The 25,433-nt window shown below is 30.5% G+C and overlaps 2 protein-coding genes across 8 annotated transcripts; both read left to right on the top strand.

The window, feature by feature from the left end:
* Positions 1–944: 944 nt before the first annotated feature.
* Positions 945–25,120, top strand: LOC124431874 (protein hu-li tai shao). 7 transcript variants are annotated; one of them, XM_046980229.1, is made up of 17 exons: positions 945–1,157; positions 1,907–2,030; positions 6,803–6,942; positions 7,127–7,313; positions 7,438–7,820; positions 7,987–8,433; positions 8,547–8,683; positions 8,788–8,905; positions 11,051–11,164; positions 11,336–11,428; positions 11,909–12,104; positions 12,189–12,326; positions 13,322–13,393; positions 13,807–13,881; positions 20,445–20,512; positions 21,704–21,847; positions 24,848–25,120. In XM_046980229.1, exons 3-16 carry the CDS (start codon positions 6,835–6,837, stop codon positions 21,830–21,832), a joined length of 2,265 nt encoding a protein of 754 aa, XP_046836185.1. In that variant the 5' UTR covers positions 945–1,157; positions 1,907–2,030; positions 6,803–6,834; the 3' UTR covers positions 21,833–21,847; positions 24,848–25,120. The 7 variants fall into 7 exon arrangements, with proteins under 7 accessions (XP_046836185.1, XP_046836187.1, XP_046836189.1 ...); XM_046980231.1 differs by lacking the exon at positions 945–1,157 and having other exon boundaries at positions 1,457–2,030; positions 21,719–21,847; XM_046980230.1 differs by lacking the exons at positions 945–1,157; positions 1,907–2,030 and adding an exon at positions 4,072–4,200.
* On the top strand, positions 14,524–19,563 carry LOC124431873 (histone-lysine N-methyltransferase set1-like). The gene has a single exon (XM_046980228.1). The coding sequence runs from the start codon at positions 14,991–14,993 to the stop codon at positions 17,832–17,834; it is 2,844 nt and encodes a 947-aa protein (XP_046836184.1). The 5' UTR covers positions 14,524–14,990; the 3' UTR covers positions 17,835–19,563.
* Positions 25,121–25,433: the final 313 nt, after the last annotated feature.

Below are 25,433 nucleotides of genomic sequence, written 5' to 3'. Positions count from 1 at the left end.
TAATATTTTCGTTTATTTTAAAAGATTTCATATATTTGTGGAATGAAATAATTTAAATTTTAAATACAAAAAATGGCACGAAAAAAAGATTTTAAAAAGTTCAACTTTTTTAATAAACAAAGTTAAATAAAATTAAAAGTCGTATAACATTAAATAAATACCGACGTAACATAAACTGTAAAAAAACATATATATATATATATATATATATATATATATATATATATATATATATATATATATACACGTACGTCGGGAATAAAAAATAATCGATGCATTTATAATAATGATTACTAAAACAATTTTTTATGAAAATTATATTTTTCTACAATAATTAAATTTTGATTTTGTATATATATTATATATATACAATATATATATATATATGTAAATATAATATGTATAATATATATATATATATATACACCTTTATTTTTGTTCCACTATTTTTTTTTCAATTGTCATCACTGATATGTACGGGTAAAAAAAATTCGTTGTTTCATAGAAACGAAAAATAACGTAAACATTGCATTTGAAACTATATAAGTAATCTAGAGACATTTCAATATGATCATTTGTAACTTACCAAAATTTACGTACTTACGTAATTAATATCACAAAAGTAATCTCCAGGTTAAAATTACGAACGAAGTTATCGTCCAATGGTCATGAATTTTGTGCGTGGATACGAAAAGATTCTCTGCGATTGGATGAGCGAAGGAACCACTCAACGCGCGATTCTTTATCGATTGACGAATCAGATATCGTCATAGGTTAGGTTTGTATGGTGGATCAAATAGCAATTGTCCAATGAGATGAACGCGATATTACTGAACCTATTTTTGGACAGAAACGCCGCAAAGCAGCGCCACACAAAGCTAGATAGATAGATAGATAGAAAGAGAGAGAGAGAGAGAAAGAGAGAGAGAAAGAGAGAAAGAGAACAAGCGCGCGCACATCGGCGGCGAGAGGAGGAAACGAAAGTCATAAAGACGCGTGTTGTGTGTTGGTTGCTTTTAACCCATGATCAAGGGGAATGAGTGCGAGGAGAAGAGAGAGAGCGCGATCGATTCTTGTGCTATTATCCAACGCTATCGTGCAGTGGAAACGGGGGCTCCAGTTATGCGATTTTTCGTGGATCTATTGAGGATCTGCGTGTAAAAGAGACAGAGAGAGAGAGAGAGAGGAGAGAGGAGAGAGAGAGAGAGAGAAAAAAAGAGAGAGAAAGAGAGAGAGAGAGAGAAAAAAGAAAAAAAAAGAAAGAAAGGAAGAAAGAAAGGAAGAAAAAAAGGGTGTATCTGGGGATCGCGATTCCTCCACGTAGAATTACGCGTTGCCGGGTGCCGTTACGTTACCGTTTAAGTCAAATATCAAGGGGGGATTCGTTTACGGTGGAAAGAAAAGGAAAGAAAGCGGAAGAAAGCAGTAAAGAAGATAAAGAAGAATAAGAATAATAATAATAAGAAGAAGAAGAAGGAACGACAACTAAGACGACTACGTTGACTGCTACGACAACGACAACGACAACAACTACGATTACGACGACTACTACTACGACTACTACGACGACTACGACGACGACGACGGCGGAAGAACGGAAGAACGGCCGGTCGAACGGCGGACAATCGGACGGGCGGAGGAAAGCGAGGAAGAGGGAAAAGGAAAGTAAAGAAGGGCTTGGCTACTGTTAGTTGATCGCTTACGAAGAGTATCGCCGACGGGGAAGCTATCCGCCGAACGGAAGGGACCCCGAACGTTTTCGTTCATTCTCGTTTTTCTCGTTCCTTCGGTTCTTTTTTCCTTTCTCTCTCTCTCTCTCTCTCTCTCTCTCTCTCTCTCTCTCTCTCTATATCTCTATATCTTTCTCTCTCTCTTTATCTTTCTCTCTCTCTCTCTCTTTCCTAAGGCGGTTTTCCAGCTAAAAAGGCACGTTTAAAGAGCTAAACGTTATTGACGAACTCTCCGGCTACCGGCAGAATTTGGATATTATAATACTCCTACGACCTGGAACAATATTTTTTATTTAATAGGTAAGCTAAACGTATATATACGCATTTCTATTCTTCTTGCGTTTCTTTTTATATTACTTCTGCTATTACTGCTGCTGCTACTACTACTATTATTACTACTACATTACTACTCTACTATTACTACTACTACTACTACTACTACTACTACTACTACTGCTACTACTACTACTGCTACTACTGCTACTACTACTACTATTATTATTACTACTACTCGACGTTACGACCCGCTGACATACACAATCGAAGAGTTTTAACGGCTTACGGTGTTTCCTTCTTCGACTAGTGTTTTACGAGAAATTACGTAGTGTGACGAGCGAGGGGTGTGTCATGTCAAATCCGGTTCAGTACCGATCAACATCATCAGTGGTGTTCGTACCCACTTCCATCCCTCTCTCCCTACCTTCCTCCTCCTTTTCCTCCTCTTATTCGTTCGCGTTTAATACCACAATTTGTTCTTTACTATCTCTCTCTCTCTCTCTCTCTCTCTCTCTCTCTCTCTCTCTCTCTCTCTCTCTCTCTCTCTCTCTCTCTCTCTTTCTCTTTCGATATCGTATTTCTTCTATCCTCGTTCGGTCGATCGACCAATGGTTAAATCTATTCGAGGTATCGTACCCCGAAAAAGAGTAAGAACAAGTAGAGAAAACAGATCGTACGTCTTTTAAACAACGGGTACGCTTGTCTCTTATTCCTTTTAACGGTTGAAAGCGATACTGTGTATTCGTTGTTTTTCTTTTTTTTTTTTCTTTTCTTTTTCTTTTTCTGCTCTTTTCTTTCTTTCATTCATTTTACTCCCTTTTTGGGGAGTCTTCTTTCTTTTTTCTTTCTTCTTCTTCTCCTCTTTTTCCACGCTTTATCCGTTTTCCTACCATTACACGAAGGGCATATCGGGTTTAGACGCGTCTCATCAACCCCTCTCTCTCTCTCTGTCTCTCTCTCTTTTCCCCTCTTCCTACATCATCGCCATCGGCCACCACCACCAGCACTAGCACCACCACCACCACCACCACCCACCCACCGTACGCACACTCATTTAAGTAGTTCTTCCCCCTCCTTTTCTCTTCTCTTCTCTTCTCCTCTCTTCTCTTCTCTTCTCTTCTCTTTTCTTCTCTTCTCTTCCTTGATCGCGTTCAATCTTTCCAGCATCCGTAAATGAAAACTACTCGCTTTTAATATGAATTTATATTTCACGCTATTCGAAAATTTTATTTTCACTCGTAAATAAATTATTTAGTTTCAATGATCTGAACCGGGTGGTTCGATCGTGTCTGTATTATTATTATTATTATTATTATTATTATTATTATTATTATTATTATTATTTTTATTAATAGTAGTAGTAGTAGTAGTAGTAGTAGTAGTAGTAGTAGTAGTAGTAGTAGTAGTAGTAGTAGTAGTAGTAGTAGTGTGGTAGTAGTAGTAGTAGTAGTAGTATTGGTTTTTTTGTTATTATTCTTATTATTATAATTATTTTTTTTATCTTGGTCTCTTTCATTTTCTTTTATTTTCTCTTTCTTTTTATTTTCTCTCTCCTTTTCTTCGTTTGTTTTTTCATTTATTTTTTCTTTTACGTACGATCAAGCACACTTTAGTTTACTTTCAGCGTTCTCCCTCCCTCCCACTCTCCTACCTACCTTCCTCTTTCTCTCCCCACCTCTCCTCACCTTCCCCTCCAGAGAAATAGTATGTAGGACGCTATAGAGAAAATAAGATAACGCATCTTTAACCAAGCTTATAAATCTCTCATTTATATTTCTATCATATTTTAAATTAAATATATATATTATATATATATATATACATAATAAAAATAAAAATATAATAATAATAATAATAATAATAATAATAATAATAATAATAATTTAATTGTAACGAACGATCAAATTTATACCTTTACATTTTTATTTATATATTATTTTTATATTAAATTTTTAACAAGCAGTGTTCCAAATTTCTTACGTGTTATCGTAATTAAAATATAAATTCTCAGCTATCTTTCGAGAAATATCGTGGAGTGTTAATGCCGATAGACGACGATAAGATCGAATTGCATTATATCTACCGGGCAGTGATTCGATTCTATTCGTCGTCGTCGTCGTCATCGTCGTCGTACGTCGTCGTTGTGTCGTTGTACAGCTTGTTTGAAAATCTCTTAGCGATTATAATATCGACGGTAAGAAATATAGTGACGTTAAATATTGTTTTGAAAGTTGGAGTATAATCTCGGTCATTGTCCGATATCCGTTCTCTCTCTCTCTCTCTCTCTCTCTCTCTCACACACACACGCACACACACATACACTCACTCAGTCTCTGTCTGACTCTCCTTTTTTTTTCTTTTTGCGAAATCAAATATATCGGAGAAAGCTAAGAAACTAATGTCACATGTGAAAGATCGTGCCTTTATAAATGTCGATTTAGCGTTACACACACGATATATATATATATATATATATATATACACACACGTACGTGCATATGTGTGGTGTGTGTTTGTTTGTGTTTGTGTTTGTGTGTGTGTGTAGCAGAATCAGTTATTGGCTCGTTGCAATCATTGAGAGGCCACGTCATGCGTGTAAAGCCGCATATCCAATATACAGGAACACGAGACGTGTCGTCATCGACTGTATTAGTACATACACACATATACATGCGCGCGCGTGTGTGCACGAACGTACGCATGCATGCATGAAAATATCATAATGTGAGATTATGACAGTAAGATAATTTTAATTTTAGTACATTATAATTGATCAAATTCGTATAGAGATTTGTAGCGCACGTACTTACGTACGTACATTTCTACATTCGTATTTCGCCCACGAAAAGAAAAACAATAGACGATCTCGATTGCGTCCTGTTATGTTTTTCGTCTGTCAGATGGAATGACCATACATAATATTGGATGCAGGAGTTGCATTAGTAAATAGATTCGTAAAAAAAAATGTTCTTAGAGGCGATGAGAGTGGGATATATATATATATATATATATATATATCAAGGTGTAGGTGTTTTAATTTAGACCACTTATTTTCCATATTACTGAGATAGTTATTTCACTGCTTAACTCTTCTCTCTCTCTCTTTCTCTCTCTCTCTCTTTCTTTTTTTTCATCACCATTTAAATGGGATTTTCAAGGACGACAATGGTTAGAATCAAAAATAAATTCTCGACTATATAACATATTATATATATATATAGATATATAGGTATGAAGAAAGCTATATATATATATATATATATGTATATATATGAAGTGTATATATATATTTTCTACCGACGAAAATACATATATTTAAGATGTGTTTCGAGTCTAACGGAGCGTCCTACAACGATCGTCATTGGAACTCTGGGCGTGTCACGTTCGCACATACGTATCGTACAATACGTACGCTTGAACGACGATGGTTTCTGTCTGTTTAATTAAATGATTCTATGGATGTACTTAGGTCACGGACGATGTTAATTATCAAATGTTACGAAAAAAGAGAAAAGAAATAAAAAAGAAAAAAAGAAAGAAGCGGAAAGGACGACGCTCTCTCTCTGTCCCTCTCTCTCTCTCTTTCTCTCTTTCTCTCTCTCTCTCTCTCTCTCTCTCTCTCTATACAATGTATGTACTATGCTGTGTACATACGTGTTTTTTCTTTTTTTTTTATATATATATATATACCCACCCACCCACACACATACGCACACACATATATATATATAATATATGTAAAACTATGTGTGATATTTATAATTATACAACAGTTCATGACAGTTTATATTTGCGTTCATCGTCATTACGATAGGTCAAAGCCATTTAACGTGTAACGTCATTATTATGTTAACATTACGTGATCTGATACGAAGAAAAAAAAAAAAAGAAAACGGAAAGAAAATAAAAAAGAAAAACATACGAAACAATCACCATTAAAATGATTTCAAATAAAGGGGGGAAAATCTAAGTCGAATAAGAGATCTTTTATCGTGCCCACTCGTTATGCGCGTTAAACCGGAAATGACGCATCTCTGTAATTAGGCACGACATATATATACACACACATATATATATATACATACATAACTATTCGTCGCATTGCTACGTTCTTGCAACAGACATGAGAAGTAAAAGATTTATCCATGTTTCGCGTTATGAATTACGTGTTAGTTATGTTAATCTATGATGTGTAGAGTTATATATCTACGAAATTCGCCCGAAATTTCAAAGATAAAAAGAGAGAAAAAAGAAAAACAAATTATTCGATTTGAAAGCGAACGAACGTTCGCATCGTTTGTCTTTCTTTACTTCCCGATTATGCTTTTTTTTTTTTTCCTTTTTTTCTTTCCTTTTTTTTTTCCTTGAGCAACACAAGAATCGAGTAAGGATTAAAAACGTTTAGCCATTAGCATGATCTCTTCGAATTACAAATTATTTATAGTTCGATGAATAGTAGAACGTGATCTAATTCCGGTAGTCGTAACGCAATAATCCTCGTTGATACATATAATCAACAGTGCTTCGTATTATATCGTTTGTTTATTTTGTATGTATATTATTTTGTATATATATATATATATTTTTTTTTTATGTAAAAATGAGGTATCATCAATTTCGTTTCTGAACGAAATTATAAACTTCAAATTTGATTTCTAATTTCAATTTTCTAAATTTCTAATTCTTCATCGTTCTTTTCGTCACTTTTTTTATTGTTACTGTTATTATTATTATTATCATCATTATTATTATTATTATTATTATTATTATTATTATTTAATTTTTACTTTCACCAGGTCGTAGCGTCGAGTAAAAAACAGAACAAAAAATGGCGGATACGAGTCAGCAGGAACTTTCGGAACCTCATACAAACGGGGCAATGGACGGGCTTACGGAGGAAGAAAAAAGCAAAATAAGGCCCGCGGACATTGATGCTGTGAGTAATGCTTAACGCATTATCTTTTGTTGTTTCTTTTTTGTTTTCTCTTTTTTCCTTTTCTTTCTTTCTTTCTTTTTTTTTTTTATCTGTAAGAGATAGGGAATAACTGAAAGAAATATTTCAACGTGCAAACAATTGCGATCGATAATCTTTTTACGCGTAATTTTTCAATTATCTGTAGGATATGAGAGAAATGGAGAGAAGAAAGAGAGTCGAAATGATGATGAATTCGCGATTATTCAGGGAAGAATTGGAACGTATAATTGAGACGCAAATGAAAGACGGTGCTGGACCATCCGGTTTATTACAACAAATCTCTGATATGATGGGTGCTCAAGGAGCACGTTTCAATGGAAATGTATTTAAAAGTAAGTGACTAATTTTGAACGTCAGCTATTACATAAATTTATAGTTTTCTTTTTTATTTTTTCTTCTCTTTTTTTTTTCCTTCTTTACATTAAGTTAAGTTACGTGATTATTTATAAATTTTAGATTCGAATTGCGTGGTGCCTATAAATGACATTCGCGGTGTCGAAAGCATGGGCTATGCTAAAGGTGAAAAACTGTTGCGTTGTAAACTCGCCGCTGTATTCAGATTACTCGATTTATACGGATGGACGCAAAATGTTGGTGGTCAAATGACGGCACGCTTGAATCAGGATCAAGAACATTTTTTGGTTAATCCTTATGGATTGCTCTATCATGAAATAACGGCTTCTAGTTTGATTAAGGTCGACATGCAAGGTTCCGTAGTGGAACAAGGAACAACAAATTTTGGTATACATATTACCGGATTTCAATTACATTCTACGATACATGCTGCTCGACCTGACATCAAATGCATCGTTCATATATCTACTCCGTCCGTTACCGCTGTAAGTAATCAAGAAAGAACATATTTATTTTGTCGATATAATTATTTCGACTATTTTATTACTATTTTGTTTCTTCTTTCTCTTTTCCTCGTTATATTATTTTTATTCTTAGTTGTTCTTTCAAATTTTCCCTTTTATCAAATTCTATCCTTGTGATATTTCACAGATTTCTTCTTTAAAATGTGGTTTACTGCCAATCGGACAAGAAAGTATAGTTATTGGTGAAGTTAGCACGCATCATTATGTTGGCGGAATGCTTGATCCAGAAGAAAGAGAGAAAATTACTAGAAATCTTGGTCCTATTAACAAAGTAATGCTTTTAACCAATCGTGGTGCACTTTGTTGTGGTGAAACTGTCGAAGAAGCTTTTTACAATGTATACAACACTGTATTGGCCTGTGAAACGCAGTTGAAACTTATGCCAGCCGGTCTAGACAATTTAAATCTCATTTCGGAAGAATCGAAGAAAACAATTTTCGAAGCATCAAGGAAGCCTCCAATTCCTCAACATACTTCAGCACCAGAATCTACAATAATAACGGAGAAATTAGAAAAACGTTGGAGAATAGGTGGAACAGAATTTGAAGCACTTATGAGGATGCTCGATAATGCTGTAAATATTTATTCATTTATATTACCTGATCGTTTATTTTCATTTGTAAAGAAAATATTTAAATCTGTATTTCTTTTTTCTTGTTCCTTCTTTTTTTTTTTCTTCCTTCATAGGGTTTTCGTACAGGTTATATATATAGAAATCCACTTGTAAAAGGAGAGCCTCCAAAACCACGAAACGATGTGGAGGTACCACCAGCAGTTTCATCTTTGGGATATTTGCTCGAAGAGGAAGAATTGTACAAGCAGGGGTATGTATTCGATACTATTTAAAATTATCATTATGAGTACAACGTTTAGATGATTTGTACTATTTTCTTAAAATAATAAATATTCATTTTTATTTATTGTGTAGGCTTTGGAAAGGTGGTCGTAAAGGTACAGATAGGTCACGTTGGTTAAATTCACCGAATGTTTATCAAAAGGTGGAGATATTGGAAACTGGTACTCCTGATCCGAAGAAGATTACAAAGGTAGAAGTTATTACTTTTGAGAATAAAAACGAGTAAACATTTATAAATTAAATCAATATATCATTTAAATGCCATACGCGCATATATATAAATAATATATATGCATATATAAGAAATGAATTCAACGCAGCTAAAAAAGTCGTCATTCCGATCGTTCAATGAAAATTTGTGTTCACAGATCTTTGTAAAGATCATACATGTTATATATATATATATATATATATAATTGTATCCGCGAATTTTTAAATACATTGCGGATGGTACGTAGGGAATATAATACTCGCCAAATATTCCTAAAATAGTTATAAAATAATTCACATCAACGATACTCCTCTTCTTCTTCGTTTATGAAGTCATATTAAATTTGTACGATCTATGTTACTATGGATATCGTACAAATTTATTGTCTTAATAATAATGTCAACCATCAAACCTAAAATGTATTTCGAGTACATATTACTACTACATGCATTGAATTTGAAGAAGGAAGAAGTAGATTTCAAAATTTATTATTCTTTTCAAAATATACTTATGCATTCCATTCATGCATCATCTCATTAAAACGATGATGCATTTAATCTTTTTAGCTTAGCTTTTTCATATATTATAATATCCATCTTATATATCGCATAGTCCTTTTATGCTTTATACAGTTATAAAAGCAAAATGAAAATTATTCTAAGCAGTTAATGGATTAATATATAAAACAAATATCGTATCCAATATTAAATATATGTTAATGGATGTATCTTGTGAAATTTTATATCGTTATACATGGGAGATCAAATGAAATTGATCAATCCCTTGCATATATAATATTTAGATAACTTCAGAAGACATTGTCATGTTGTAGAATGATGCACCATCGTCTATCTTATTGTTTATAATGACATACATCGAATTAATATGTTGCAGAATATAATACATTTATTTCTAGAATTTAAAATAACTCAAATAATTAATAATTTATTCAACTAGCTAGTTCAAGTTCAAATTTGTAACAATTTCATTTATAACAATTTTTTTATTTTTTACATAGGTTCTACTACATTATCGAATCACGTTTTTACAATATGTGCGATGAAAATTATAATATTTATTAAAATTATAAATATGTAACTTGTGTATACTTCGTTACAAAGAAGTAGTTCAGTATATCCGATATAGAAAGGGAGCACAAAGTAAATATTCTTATCAGTGAATGCTGGATAGATGTGAAGTACATAATACTTAAATGATTATAAACATATGTAAGTGTATATATAATATACATATACATATACATATACATATATATGTAGGATTGTGCGTCATTTTGTCTTCTGTAGCTTATTCATGATCGAATAAAGTTTAATCCGTTGTCTAACATGTCTCAACAATATTTTAATTGTTCGAAACATACATATATAAATTAGTCAAAATTAAAGAATGATGCGTGCACGGGTGTGATGTACAATTGCAGATTGATGATCTATATTCATCAAAGTTTATCAAAATAGACGGGTAGTCATTTTTTATGTCATTTGCACGTTATATTAGTATGCATTAATTTTTTTCTCTCTTTCTTTTTTTTTTTTTTCTTTTTTTTTTCCTTCTGTGATACATCATGTATGTTCTGTAGAAAATAATAGAGTTCGTCAGATTGAAACCTGTATGAATGTGTGCCTGTTGGTCGGTCGTGTCAACGAATTCTCCATGACCTCGGTATACATCCACTGCATTTACAAAACCAGGTAAAATGACCCTTCAAATGTTTAATACAGTTGGCATTTGATAACGATAATTTAATTTCAAAAAGTTATATACTGAACAAATTACACGTTATTTAAAATTGATTGATTGATTTATATATTTATTTTTTTTCTTCTTTTTATTATAAATTTCTTATTCGAAAATATTAAAACAATGAGCGTCCAAAGAGAAAGTAATGTTTGTTATATAGTTTAAAGAAAAAAATATGCAATGCAGGCACACATTACATGCAGTACTTTATTTTTTACTGCGCAACCGTATGTATCATTTATTGGTAAAAAAAAAAAAAAAAAAAAAAAAAAGAAAGAAAAAAAAGAGAAAAAAAAAACAAAATTATATTGGTAAAATATATGAAAGGGGGTCAACTCTCTAATGCTCTGGTTTTGTGTGCAGTGGGTGTCCGATGGATCTCCGACCCATAGCAGTACTCCGGTGAAGATCGATGGTGCTCTCCAGTTTGTACCTAAAAACACTAATCCGAAAGAATTCAAACAAATCCAACAACAGGTAAGTAAATATATATATTTATACTATTTTATGAGATAATTCTAATAACAGTAAGACATAACATTCTCTTTCAAATTATATACTTGTACTTTTATATATTTAAGTTTATAAATTATTCAAAGATATTACATTGATATAATGAAAGGACGCATGAATTTTTCCTTTTATTAGATAAAAGACTATCGTAGAGCAGATAAAATTTCGGCTGGACCACAGTCGCACATATTGGAAGGTGTTACGTGGGAAGAAGCGAAAAAAATGCAGGTAGAAATTTTAACATTTATTTTTACACTTGGCTAATATATATCATTGATAAGGAATAGATAATGATGTAGGTAAGAATAAAAAAAATTAATTAATAGATTTTTTCTAGTTAAAGTGTTTTTTTGAGAAAACATCTTGATATATTATTATTTCTAAACATATTTATAATTTCATCAGAAATTATAAATAGCAAATTATTTATTTAAATTTCCAATGTATTAATATATAAATATTAATATAGATATATGTATATGTATGTACGTATATAATATATGAATTTATATATTATTACTGTTATTACATTATTATTATTATTATTATTATTATTATTATTATTATCATTATTATTATTATTATTATTATTATTATTATTATTATTATTATTATTATTATTATCATTATTATTATTATTATATATATATACTAGCTCATTATCTATTTATCAATAATTTCTATATTAATCTCTTAATTATTTTCAAGGACGCTACGATCAGTGGTACTGGAGAGCAAGTCGTTCTCGTAGGAGCAGCCAGTAAGGGTATCATACAAAGAGGATTTCAACATAATGCAATGGTTTACAAGACACCTTATGCAAAGAATCCATTTGACGCCATTACGGATCAGGAATTAGATCAATATAAAAAGGAAGTAGAGCGCAAGCAGAAGGGTGATCCTTGTAAGCATTGAATATTTATTATAAAAATATTTTCATTTTATAACGGGGAAAAAAAGTACTTTATAACGAATATTTTGTAATTAGATGACGAATCACAGTCGGAATCGGAGGCATTGTCGTCATTTAACATCAGTCGTGCAACACATGAATCCAGCACTGCCAAGAGTCCGATTCAATCACCGGTCTCTGTTACGTCTGAGACCGAGGAAGAGAGTAGGGACGGTAAGAGAAATTATAAATTAAATTTATAAAAAAAATTTTATTATAAAACAAATTACATTGTTTATTATTATATTATTATAAAAAATATTAATTATAAATTTTATTATAATTAATATTATACAAAAATTTTTATAATTATTATAAAAAAAAAAAAAAAAAAATTATAAATTTGGGTCTCTTTTTTACGTGATATTTTATTTATTTATTTTTTTTTTTTTAAACACGATTTTTTAAATACGTTTCTATTCACACGTTGTCAGTTCAGTAAAAGATGTCAAAAAAAATCATAGTTATTTTTTTTTCTTTTTTTTTTTTTTGTTACCTTCAACACTTGATAATTTTTCTTTTATGTATATATTAAATTAAATGAAATGTTTTTAACGAATACATTTTTATATTTTAAATTGCTATTTTATAACTTGCGTTGAACAAAAGTTTTTTCTTTTTCTTTTTTTTTTTTTTTTATATTATACTTTTTTTAAATCTATTTTTACATGACTTTTTCTTTCTTTTTTTTTCTGCACAATACATATCCACCACGTAAAAACAAAATCCATGTTTATAGGCTATTTTGAGCCGCTCACTTGCCAAATCGATTAACTCTATAAAAAAAAAGCGAGGAAATAATATAAATTGCTTTTTAAAATATAAATTCAAATAAACATTGTAAAATGTATAAAGGCCTTGCTTGCAGTATTAGAATTGAATTATTGCAATGATTTACATTAGAGTAAGAAGGAGCTAATCAGATAGGCTTTTGGAATAAATTATTTTTTATTCGATGGCCAAAAAAAAAATTTGTCATTTAATGATGTTGAATAATGGAAATTGGGGAAATTTATTATGAATATAACAAATGAATACTCCATCAAATGTTTTGACATTTAAATTTAAAAAAAATTCAAAAAGTGGAGTTTGTGAACGACAGCTCATTTGACGATTGAAAATTTGAGAGAGAAGAACATTTATTAACAGCGTTATTCTTATATCCACAGAACCACGAGTTTTACGGATAGAAACGAAACAAGTGCCTGCGCCCAGTCAGCCAGAAGTCGTTTTAAGTGACGGTAAGTGTATTTTAAATAATTTAAAAATTCACAAAGAACTAATCGTTGTATACCATTCAAGAATGGTTTGGCTGTTTAGAATTTATGACATGAAATGCAAAGTAGTATCTAATGGTATTAGAATTTTTTGGAATTGTCGCATGTTTATTATTCAATTGCATACCTTGTACGATTATACGTTTGGATCTTCGTGATTATTCCCAATTAATAAGTATTTCTCGCAATAATAATAATAATAATAATAATAATAATAATAATAATAATAATAATAATAGTAAGAATAAAAAAAACAAACAAACAAAAAAGAAAAAGAAAAAGTATTCTCTATAGCATGTGAATATTTTTCCTACCCCCCGTCCCACCCAACCCCTCCAATTTTGACATATGCATGTAATCGTTTGTTCTTCATACAGCATATGCGACTACAGAGTTCCTCAATGAAATGCGACGTGCTGCGATCGAAGCAGAAAGTGATATTAGCAGGCAAGGTAAGCGGTTCTTAGTTAAGAGAGGTGAGGTTGAAGGAGAAAGGAAATGTGTTGTATCAGGTAACGCATGATCGCACGTTTGTCTTTAACGTTACGAACGCATACACGCACGATTATTATAAACATGTACAAACATTTTTTCCCCCCCTTGCATTTAAATATATTTTGCTTTTAACACGGTTAAAAGAATGAATCTTTATGATCGCTAACGCTTGCACCGCATACATACATACACGTCGAAGTTTCTTGTACAAATTTTATGTTCGCACGCATCATTATTATTATTATTGTTTTACTTTTTTTTTTTTATTTTATTTTTTTTCTCTCTCATAACAGTTTAATATACATTTATATATGTTAAAATCAAAAGGTACGATTTGCTAAATTTAAAACGTTCATCATTTGTATATATTTATATTATTTTGTGATTTTGCGATCGTGCAATAAATCAAGTTTTATATATATATATAAATTTATATATATATATATATATATATATATATATATATATATATATAAATGTACATATAAATGTATGATGTGTGTGTACGTATATATATATATATATATATATATATATATATATATACTCGCATATAAATCAATAATTTATACGTCGTGCTTGTTGTAATGCTTTTACTTTTTCCTTTTTATTTTTATTTTTTATTTATTTATTTATTTATTTTTTTATTTATTTATTTTTTTTCACCATAGCGAGAGAATGATTTTTTTAGTACGAGACGTATGATAATACGGAGTTGATCAAAAACATATAGAAGTATTTCAAAAATGTTATTGTTTATTTTAAATGGGATTATAGAGTGAAAACAGGGGTGATCTGAGAGGATGGTGTGAGCGATCCGTGATCATAACGAGGTCACAATCGTACTACTCTTGGAGCAAATAGATTTTGAACGTGGAAGAAAAGAATTCTGTTTTTTAGAAACTGAGATTCGTATGTCTTCGGACAATGTCATTTTACAGATTGTGCTCTATCAAGCGGTTGCGGCAGCGAATCCAGTGCTAGTGTTCGTTCAGGCTGGCGATCTCCCGAGCTTCATGATAATCCGCATTTAAAGGTAGTTCGCAGTTCAGTCGTCGCAGAACGTATGAAACCCATCTTGATCGAACGTTCGTGGAACGCGACGTGGAAGCCGCTTAAGACAGTTAACGACGAGAGCAATGGTAAACAAGTCGCAGATACTCGTAACAACAATGAAACGCGATTATTGAAGAATTTTTTGACTCGTATTAAAGCGAGACGCGAGTTCTTCGATAATTACGAGAAGAGAATGCTGAACGGTGGGAACTGTGCGATTCAAGGAAAAGAAAGGAACAAATTTACTCGAGCAAAATTTTTTGATAAATTTATTAACAATCGAAATGATGATAATAGATCTAATGATGTGACTCGAGAATTACTTTATAATGTATGTAATCATAATGGTGAGATCACAGAAAATGGTACATTAATAAAGAAATCCGATGATAGAACATTAAAGAATTTGATAAATGAAAAAATATTAGACTCATCTGGATGTAAGATGGATGATGATCAAGCGGATTTAACTTGTCGCAAGAATGATACAAAAGGGAAGGATATAATTTACACTAGCGAAAATAAATTTTTCTGGGAGGATGATTGTCAATGTGTATCCTGTTTATCATTTTCGAAGAAGAACAACGTGGTATCGTACGATCGTAATCATTGGGACAATCTAGGCGATGTAATAAAATGTATAAACGATAAAATTTTGCCATCTCGTGCTAGCTTAAACGCCTTACCAGTGACGGACGCATCGGTGAAATATAATTTGGATTCGACGAACATGAGCTTGATCTATAGTTTGACACCGTCGAATGATGTATCAATGATGGTCGGTAATGATAATAATGACAACGTCGATAACATCGTTAATAGGCTAGCGAACGATGATGATAATCAAACGGATGGAACGATGAAACGAGTGAACGAATCAAATATTACATCGAAATGTACATCCATGGAAAATATTCATCAGGACGATTCCACCGATAATTCGTTCATCGATTACAACGAAAAATCATCTAATAATGGATCGGATATATTAGAATTGCCGACGGGTACGATTCAGGAGTTGGAAGATTTTCTCGGTGTATCCTTTAACGAGGACATGAACACTAGCGTTAATCAAATAATAGCAGAACTCGATGTTAATCAAACATACGTAGAGGCAACGAATATAGTGGATGAGGTTATCGAAGAGGCATCTCGTATTACATTTAACATAAATGTATCCCCGAAGAGTACGATTTCTACGGAATCAAATTTGATCGTTATCGATGAGCTTGTACATCACGTAATTGATCGGCACGACAAAGAAGATAAAGTTTTTCTTTCGACTACGAGGATTGATCATCAGGAGTATATTAATGGACCGAAAATTTTAAACGAGTCAAGTGACGACGTTATTGAAACAATTAATAACAATAATAATGAAGAATGTTCGATGATAAAATCAATAGATCTAATGACTGATTCATCGGTTATCGATAAAACTTTAATAAAATGTACTTGTCTTGAACATCGTTCCTTAGGGAAGTCAAATGAAAATGTTAATGACTCTCATAACAAAAATGATATCGATGATAATATTCTTGATAAAATAGAAAATATTTACGATGAAGACATTGACGAAAATCGTAACGTTAGATTGATAACGGCGGAAAATCATTCGAAAAAGAAGATACCATTGAACGAAGAAGTCGTTCTTGAATTTTGTTCTATAACCGATCGATCGAAGAACGACGTTTTAACGTTAAATTTTCAAGTGGAGAGATCCGAATCGGATTTAGAAAATAATTCATTCAAGGAAACAATTAATTTGCCGCGTAAACGTAAACACAGCGAGATTGAACTTACAAACGAGGAAAGAAACATTAATGTCGATTGTCAAACGAATTTGAAATTTTCAGATCACGATCATCATCACTATCATCACCATCATCATCATCATCATCATCACCACAATAAGAACTTCGAAGATATCACAGTTAACACGTATGAGGTTAAAAGTACGAAACAATATAGATCAAACAACGGATGGATCTTAACAAACAATAAAACGACGATGTTCAATAATGAGAGCGTAAACTCGAATGATATTTCATTCGATGATTCTCGAAATGATCATCAATATCGTGATTTATCTCCAATAACGGAAGAGAATAGCAATGAATCATTTAACGAGGAAATTACCAGCATTCTCATAGATACTTGTCCCGAGTGTTGCATCGATTGTTCATTGGAAAGATCGGAAAATAGGAACGAGATAACAACGATAACGACAACGACAACAACAACAACAACAACGACAACAATGACAACGTCACTTGTTGAAAGGGAAAATATAAACATCAGTGCCGGCGAGGAATCAATTAAATCGATGGATTATTTTACTTGCAAGGACGATAGTAGCGAATACAATACGTCCGACAGGCCATCATCATGTTCAAATCCATCGAATTTCAACGATTCGGCTGATCGTGTATCCATTTCTTCGGATGCTACGTATATCATTTGTAACGAATTTGAGTCACCCTCAGAATCGCCAATCTACATTGATTCTAAAAATTGTTTTACGTCCGTTAAGGATGAAGACGTACTATCTACTAATGACCTTCTTGAAACGACGGAAAATGTTAAACCGATGAACTCTAAGTCAATTATTTTCTCTACGAAGAATGATGTCGAAGAACTCGCCTGTCTCGACGAGATAATTAATCCGAAAAACGAGAATTTTCAAAAAGATTCATCATTTTATTTCGATAAAAATGATATTAATGGATCTCACGTGCTTCCACGATACGAGGATTCTTCTTTGTATAGATTGGTATCAGGAATGAAACTGAATAGTATCAATTCTTTAATCGAATCCACCCACGACGATCGTTCTCTCATTTCGGAGCAATGAGAATTATCTTGAGTTTAATTTTTCAAATTCTCTCTTTTTTTTTTCTTTCTTTCTTTTTTTGTTTTTTCCTTTCTCTTTTTCTATTGTTCGCATGACCACATACATTTTCCTGATTGACGTTTCACTTTTACGGTTTATCTTCACTTTCTAATTTTTATCGATAAAATGTCGTAACATTCTTTTCTTTTCACGAGAAGAATAACGACAGATTAGAAATATAGTTTTGATACGTATAGAGCGATAAGATATAGATAAAGCTCGATAGTTAAGAAAAGATATCAATTTGTTTATTTACGTTTTCTATATTTCTTTCTTTTTTGTTTTGTCTTTTTTTCTGTTTCTTTTCTCGTTTTTTGATAGTTTAGCATGAATGTGTAACGGAGCGCGTTTTTTTTTTTTATGTTTCTTTATGTTTTTCTATCGCACGAATGTACGTGCCAATTATTATCTTTTTCTCCTTATTTTGTTTTTGTTTATTTTTATTATTATTCTTTTTTTATTATTTTTTTCATTATATCAAATTCAAGGATCTCAAGTTAGTTATATTAATGTACATAGATATATTTAGTTAATACGGAGATGCTTTATGCGTCCTTGTTTTTATGATAAGAATAATAAATTACGTTTATGTTGTGTCTTAAAACATTTACATTGATGAACAATTTTGCTTAAGGAGTACTTACTTTTTTTTTCTTTTTTTTTCTTTCTATTTCGTTTCTTGTCCCTTTTAGCGAATTCCTGTGGTATTTTTGTAATACAAGATGGACAAATATGTTGTTGTACGTTTTGCATGTTTCGTTACGATTATCCTTTTGCACATAGTTTTGTTACACGCTTACAAGGATAATTTGTCATACCTCAATTTAATTCGTTTTATTGTCGACGAATGTGTAAATCGTCGAAACCATGTGAGATTTTCTTAAATTCGAATTTTCAGAGATAACCGGAGGAAAAAAAAGAAAAAAGAAAAAAGAAAAAAAAAACATTGCAAAAAGAAAAGAAAATGACAAAAAGTGTCAAATATTTAACCTGTTAACCGGAAAATATTTTCGAGGGATAATATCGTTGAACGTGAATTCATAAAATTTATTTTCATTAGAAATAAAATGATTAAGATGAAGATTAGAAAACTTCGGATAAATTAAATATTCTTTTTTTCCCTTTGGTTATAGCGAGTATATTCGTCATGGGGGAAAAAAAGTGATTATCATTTATTATTTAAATAGCTATTAAATAGCATAAAATGGTGATTGTATACAATTAACGGGGATCAATAAGTTATAAAATGAAGAATTTAGCTATACATGTGTATATGTATATCTTTTTTTTTCTTTTTTTCTTTTTCTTTTTCTTTTTTTTTTTTTATAATTGGAATGAGAAATAAAACGTATTTTATTTTTTTTTTTTTTACGAAGACAAAAGTGAAATCTCATCGCGAGAGATTAACTATTCGGTTAACAGGTTAAATCTTTGTATCCGAATATCTTTTCTTTTTTTTCTTTTTTTTTTCTTTTTTAATCCTTTTATTTTATTGTACAGTTAAAAAATACATAATACATACTTTTCTCGAAAATCATTTAATTTGTTTTTAATCGTAATAATATTATGAAATGAAAATTTTGATTTTGCGTTGAAATAATGGCGTCATTCTGGTATCCTCTAATGCAACAGATTAATATAATAGTTCACGTAAATTTTCCTTGGTTTTTAAATAAAACAGCATAAGATATATAGTGTTCAAAATTTACTACAGATATTTATATTTGTATATATATATATATATATATATATATATATATATATATATATATATATATATAATGTACACACACACACACACACACACACACACACACACACAGGTGTGTATACGGGTAATTAATGTTCCTAATTTGTTTTGAGATTATACTGCTTCTTTTTTTATACGTACTACATTATAATATATCCCAACGCTTCGATCGAAATATACGTGCTACCTTGTCCTTTGCACGATCCTTGGTGAATCTACTCAAACAAAAAGAAAGAGAGTGGAAGGGGGAGAGGGAAAGAGGTTAAGGGTCACAACACAATTTATGGTAACAAGCTATATGAACACAATCATCTAAAAAAAACATCAATTACAATAACACTATCCTGCATATTTGTAAGGTAAGTTGCGATTATATCGGTACGCTTATTTATCCAATGGCTAATATTTTATTAACATTAATTATTATATTAATCTTAATTCTCGGAGATATATAATTGAAAAATTTCCTTTTATACATTTTAGAAATTGTTCCATAGTACAAGTTCAATGTGACAACAAATTTATTATTATTATTATTATTATTATTATTATTATTATTATATATATATATATATATATATATATATATATATATATATATATACATATATACATATCTATATATAAAGAGAAAAATCTTAATATATATATATAAAGAAAAAAAAAAAAGAAAAATGAAAAATAAAACAAGATTATAGATTATCCGAGAATTAATATTTATAATTTAATATGTGCGATCGTTTTGCTTGTTTTTCTTTTTGAAATCGATCGACGAAAGCTATATGAATGTTCGTTAAAACAAAATAACTTTTGTGTTTCAGGAGAAAATACCGTAAATGGCGATCACTCGGACGCCCATCACAGTACATTTTCTCAAAGTAGCAAGGAGGTTCGTTAAATATTCATTCTTTTTATTTATTTTTCTTTTTTTTTCTTTTTTCTTTCTTTTTTTTTTAATTTCTTCTCTCTCTCTCTCTCTCTCTCTCTCTCTCTAAATGTGAAAATTAATACACGTGTCTATGTTTAACGTTTATGATCAGTGTGAGAAGCATTTATGGTGTTTGGCTTCTCGTTAATTTTTTTTTTCTCTCAGAGCTTTTTGAATAACAAAAATTCATTTTCTTATTCATTCATTGTCATGGTGTTCACAATCAATAACATTTACATCGTGTTTCTGTCTCGTTCGTTTCTTTTTTTTTTTCTTTTTTTTTTTAATGTCTCAAAATGCATACTTACTTTCATGCCTGCTCCATTCCAGTCTACTATATTCATCGTGGCTCCTGTGGTCATATCATATATATATATATCATACGGCATATTACATTCAAAACAAAAAAAAAAAAAACAAAAAAAAAAGAAAACATAAATGACAAGAAAAAGACAAAGAACTATATAGATTGCAAATGCTTGCAAGCGCATCGACGTTATTGTAGGATCTTCTACGACTTTAGACAGCTGTGTGAATAATTAAAAAAAGAAAAGAAAAGAAAAAAAAAACATGCAATTGGAATTTCTGTTCGAGAACGCGGTATATAAGAAAGCTATAGTTACATGAGCAACCCTAGCTGCTTGTTTTTACAAAGCTCGAAGCTTCGTCATAGATGTTCCTGTTTCATTCTATTTTTTCTATTTATCCTTTCTTTTTCCTTTTTTTTTTGTTTCCATTCTTTCATTCAAAGCGCCATTTCATTGCCTATACAATAGTGCTAATATGCATGATTCGAATGCAATCGAAGGAGAAAGTTTTAGGATCTCCAAGGACTCTCTCTCTCTCTCTCTCTCTTTCTCTCTTTTTATTTATTCGACATTTTAATAATGGCTCTATAACTTCCATCACTTCAAAAATATTTGTTGTTTGTTAAAATTATAAAAAAAGATACGTAGTATAATTTTCTTTTTATTTTTTTTTCTTTCTTAAAGTGAGCTATTAAAAATTTTTGAATCTTAACATAATCAATTAAAAGAAATAAACAAATTGATCTTAATGAGATTCACTGAGGGATCCTAAAACCATATTGACGACGTTGCGCATGTGCATGCGGAAAGGTTTATGGTTACGGTTGGGACCTTCCGTGTTAAGGGTTCCATGTCGCAGGACGTGAGCGTTAGCGAGGAATCGCCGAAGAAGGAGAAAAAGAAGAAGAAGGGCCTTAGGACGCCGTCATTTCTTAAGAAGAAAAAGGAAAAGAAGAAGTCGGTCGAGGCGTAGGTAGCCATAACGAAGGTTTGTATTTTGAACATAATATTTTCAATTATTTTTTTATTTTATTTTTTTTTCTTTTTTCTTTTTTTATTTATTATATATCCATTTAACCAAATCCTTCTTCGAATTTCCTTAAATCGTATAATCAAAATAATTCTGTTTGAAAAAAAGAATCCAATTCCAATTTAGATTCCAAATTCTATAACATGACAAGGACATATTCCTCTTATGCGTCTATGTCATATTAAATTGTCGTGTTAATATATTTCTTCCATAAAAGAAAAAGAATATGTGTAATTTATGAAAGAACGAGAAAGTCAATTTCTGAGCAATGATAGCAATTGATAAATTTTTTGATACGTTTCAAAATTTAAACACACGTATATAGTATTGTTTTTTTATCTATCGGTACATATATAAGTATGCGTATAATATATAGGTATACCATTTAAAAATACGTGGACACTTTACTAATTTTAAGAAATTCGTGAAATATAATGCATATTATTATTGTTTATCGATATTTTTCGATAAACCTCATTATAAACATATATTTAATATGTTATAAGAGTATTAAATTGCAAAATTAATCATTCTTTTGGTTTAAATGAATAAAAGTTTTTCCAGTAGTTTAATATTACATTATATTCATATTCTGTTATATACGGACTGTTTACAAGATTTTGTTATTACATTTTCTTCGATTTTTATGTTCCCTTTTCCTCGAATTATGTTTCGTAATATGGTCTGCTATCATTTTAAGACATAGTTCCAATAATTTAACGTGCAGAAAATAGAGAGATAAAGTCGTAGCGTCTGCTTTATATTTCTATCGATTTCAGTTCGATTTGAATACTTGAAAGAGTATGTCGAGTGCGAAAAAAAAGTGAATTAAATATAGAAATGTGGTCGCATATCATAGTATTATCCAAAGAAAGATATTCCATAAGAGAAATTGCGAAAAAAATAAGAGTTTCAAAGCTTTGCATAAGCTATAGTGTTCAAAAGTAAGATGTTACAAGAGTTTGTTCACCAAAAAAAAAGTCTGGAAGGCCTAGATAAAGGACCCAGGATAAAAGATCGACACATTATAAAAATCAGTAAGAGAAATAGAAGATATATAGTCCTTGAGATAACTGCGGAAATTAATATGTTCAGGGATACGACGATTTCGTTTTTGTGGGTCGTGTTACAGTAAAGAAATCATTGTTGAGAAAACAAGACTTCAGTGGGACATTTTCCATAAAAATTGGACATTGGAAGGGTGGTAAAAGGTATTCTGGACCGATGAATCCAAATTTGAACTGTTTGGGACCCAAGCGACGTGTTTTCGTTCGTCGGCAAATTAATTAAAAAAAAAGAATTACGATTGTGTGATATTCATCATTAAACGAAAAGGGTCATTCCGTTATTGTATGCGGATGTTTTGGCAATAATATAGAGGGAGATTTGATCAAAATCAACGGTATTTTAAAGAAAGAAACTTAGTTAAAGATTTTAATAGAGTAGATAATTTTATTTGGACAAGGCTTAATGGGTAATAATTTTACATTTATGCAAAATAACGACACAAAGCATAAACCTTTAAACAATATTATATATAATATGAACTATTTAAAACAATTAAAAATTATTCTAATTTAAAAATAATCGAATGGGGTCACCACCCAATAACACGATTTGAATTCCATTGAAAAACTGTGAGATCACTTGGACATACAGGTTAGAAAATAATGTCTAATGTCCGAGAAACATTTTTGAGAAATTTTACAAGCAGAACGGATCAATAATGAAAGTGAGATATTAGAAAATTTAATAACCAAGATGCCAGGACTCATAAACGCGATCATAAGAGCATACAGTGGATATGTAAATGAAAAAAAATATCATTATTTTTTTACTAATATTGGTTAGATATTTACTGAATTATTATTAAAACATGTTTTTTAATATTGTGAAAAATAATATACACGAAAATAAATCAAATTTATCAAAGATTTCATAACTTTTTTCAAGCAGTTATAAAAATAAGGAAAGTGTCCATATATTATATATTATACGTATATTATTGTTCATAAATATATGTATATAAGTATTGTTTTATATAGTTTCCTATCTTTATAAATAATTTCAATTTAATTCTTACATAATTTCGATTAAGAAAAATAAATAACAATGAGTGACGTAATAGACATTGTTTACGAAATATATCGACTATTATTAAAGGATAAAAATTTGAACATCATTGCTATCGTTGTTCTGAAAAAAAACACGATTGAAATAGAATATTTATAGAATAATTTTCAAACTACAGCGACCTTATCTCTCTTGTTCATTGAACAAAACAACGTATTATTATGAATAAACTTTTATATAAGTATGAAATAAGTATTATGTCAAAGCCGCGTAGATTAATGTTTATATTAATTATTATTTAGTAGTCGTAATTAAATTAAAAAAAAAAAAAAAAAAAAGAAAAAAGTTTCAAATGTGTTTTAGAAAAGTGGTTGGAATGTGTGCTGAAACAGGTGAGATTTAGCGCGCGAGGGATTGATTGCAGCATCGCTCTTAGAATTAGTCGAGCTATTGCTAGTTGCATTTGCAGTCTTTGCATTATTAGACAAAAACATATCAACATCATCCTCTCTCTGTTTTTAGGCCAGTAAAAAATGAATCATCGTGATTTTTGAGAAATATATGATACATAATACACTTATGTCGTAATGCATAGCATCGTGTCAAAACCTTGGACGTTAAGTAGTGATAAAAAAGAAAGAAAGAAAGAAAGAAAGAAAGAAAAAAGAAAAAAAAATGAAAAAAAAATCGTTATACGTATGTTCATTTTAACTTCCCCCCCGCCCCGCTAAAAAATGTCCCGTATAAAAATTCTTTCTTTTTTCCTATTCGTGATTTGAATCTTTTTCTTTTATTAATTAAATCCTCCTTTTGATATTTTTCTATCTTATCTTACGGAAACTTACATTGTTTTTTTTTTTTTTTTTTTTTTTTTTTATCTTACAGACACTGCCACGAAGAAAAACTTACCGTTAATATGAAGAAGCGAACACGAATTTTTTTTCCGAGCGAAGCACGAATGCTAAATATTGTAAACCAATAGGAAGAAAAGGAGCATGGAAAGTCGAAGACAGGACGACCAATAATGTTAAATGATTAGAGGCCAAGAAAGACAGAGAAAAAGAGAGAGAAAAAGAGAACGATACACATACGTTGGAATGAAAAAAAAAAAAAAACAAAAAAAAAAACAAAAAATTGAAAAGAAAAGAAAACAAAATAGAAAAACAAAAAAACAATCAAAGCGGCCGAACAATAAATCACAGCATCTTTCCAGGACACAAGACTGCCATCGCATTGTATCTACGATAAGGAATCTATAATAGTACCGTTGTGTGTGTGTGTGTGACATTTTTACGTTTTTAATTTTTTAAGCATCGCACACCGATGTATTCTATTAGCTAATATTTGATTCCGTCTCTCCCCTAACCCATTGATATAATATATATATATATATATGTGTATATACATACATATATATATATATATATACATACATATATATATATATATATATATATATATATATATATAT

The sequence above is a fragment of the Vespa crabro genome, chromosome 22, assembly GCF_910589235.1.
Source record: "Vespa crabro chromosome 22, iyVesCrab1.2, whole genome shotgun sequence".
In the NCBI taxonomy this organism is placed as follows: Eukaryota; Metazoa; Arthropoda; class Insecta; order Hymenoptera; family Vespidae; genus Vespa; species Vespa crabro.
The sequence above is the reverse complement of the archived record's forward strand: the minus strand, read 5'-3'. Positions and strand labels throughout refer to the sequence as shown.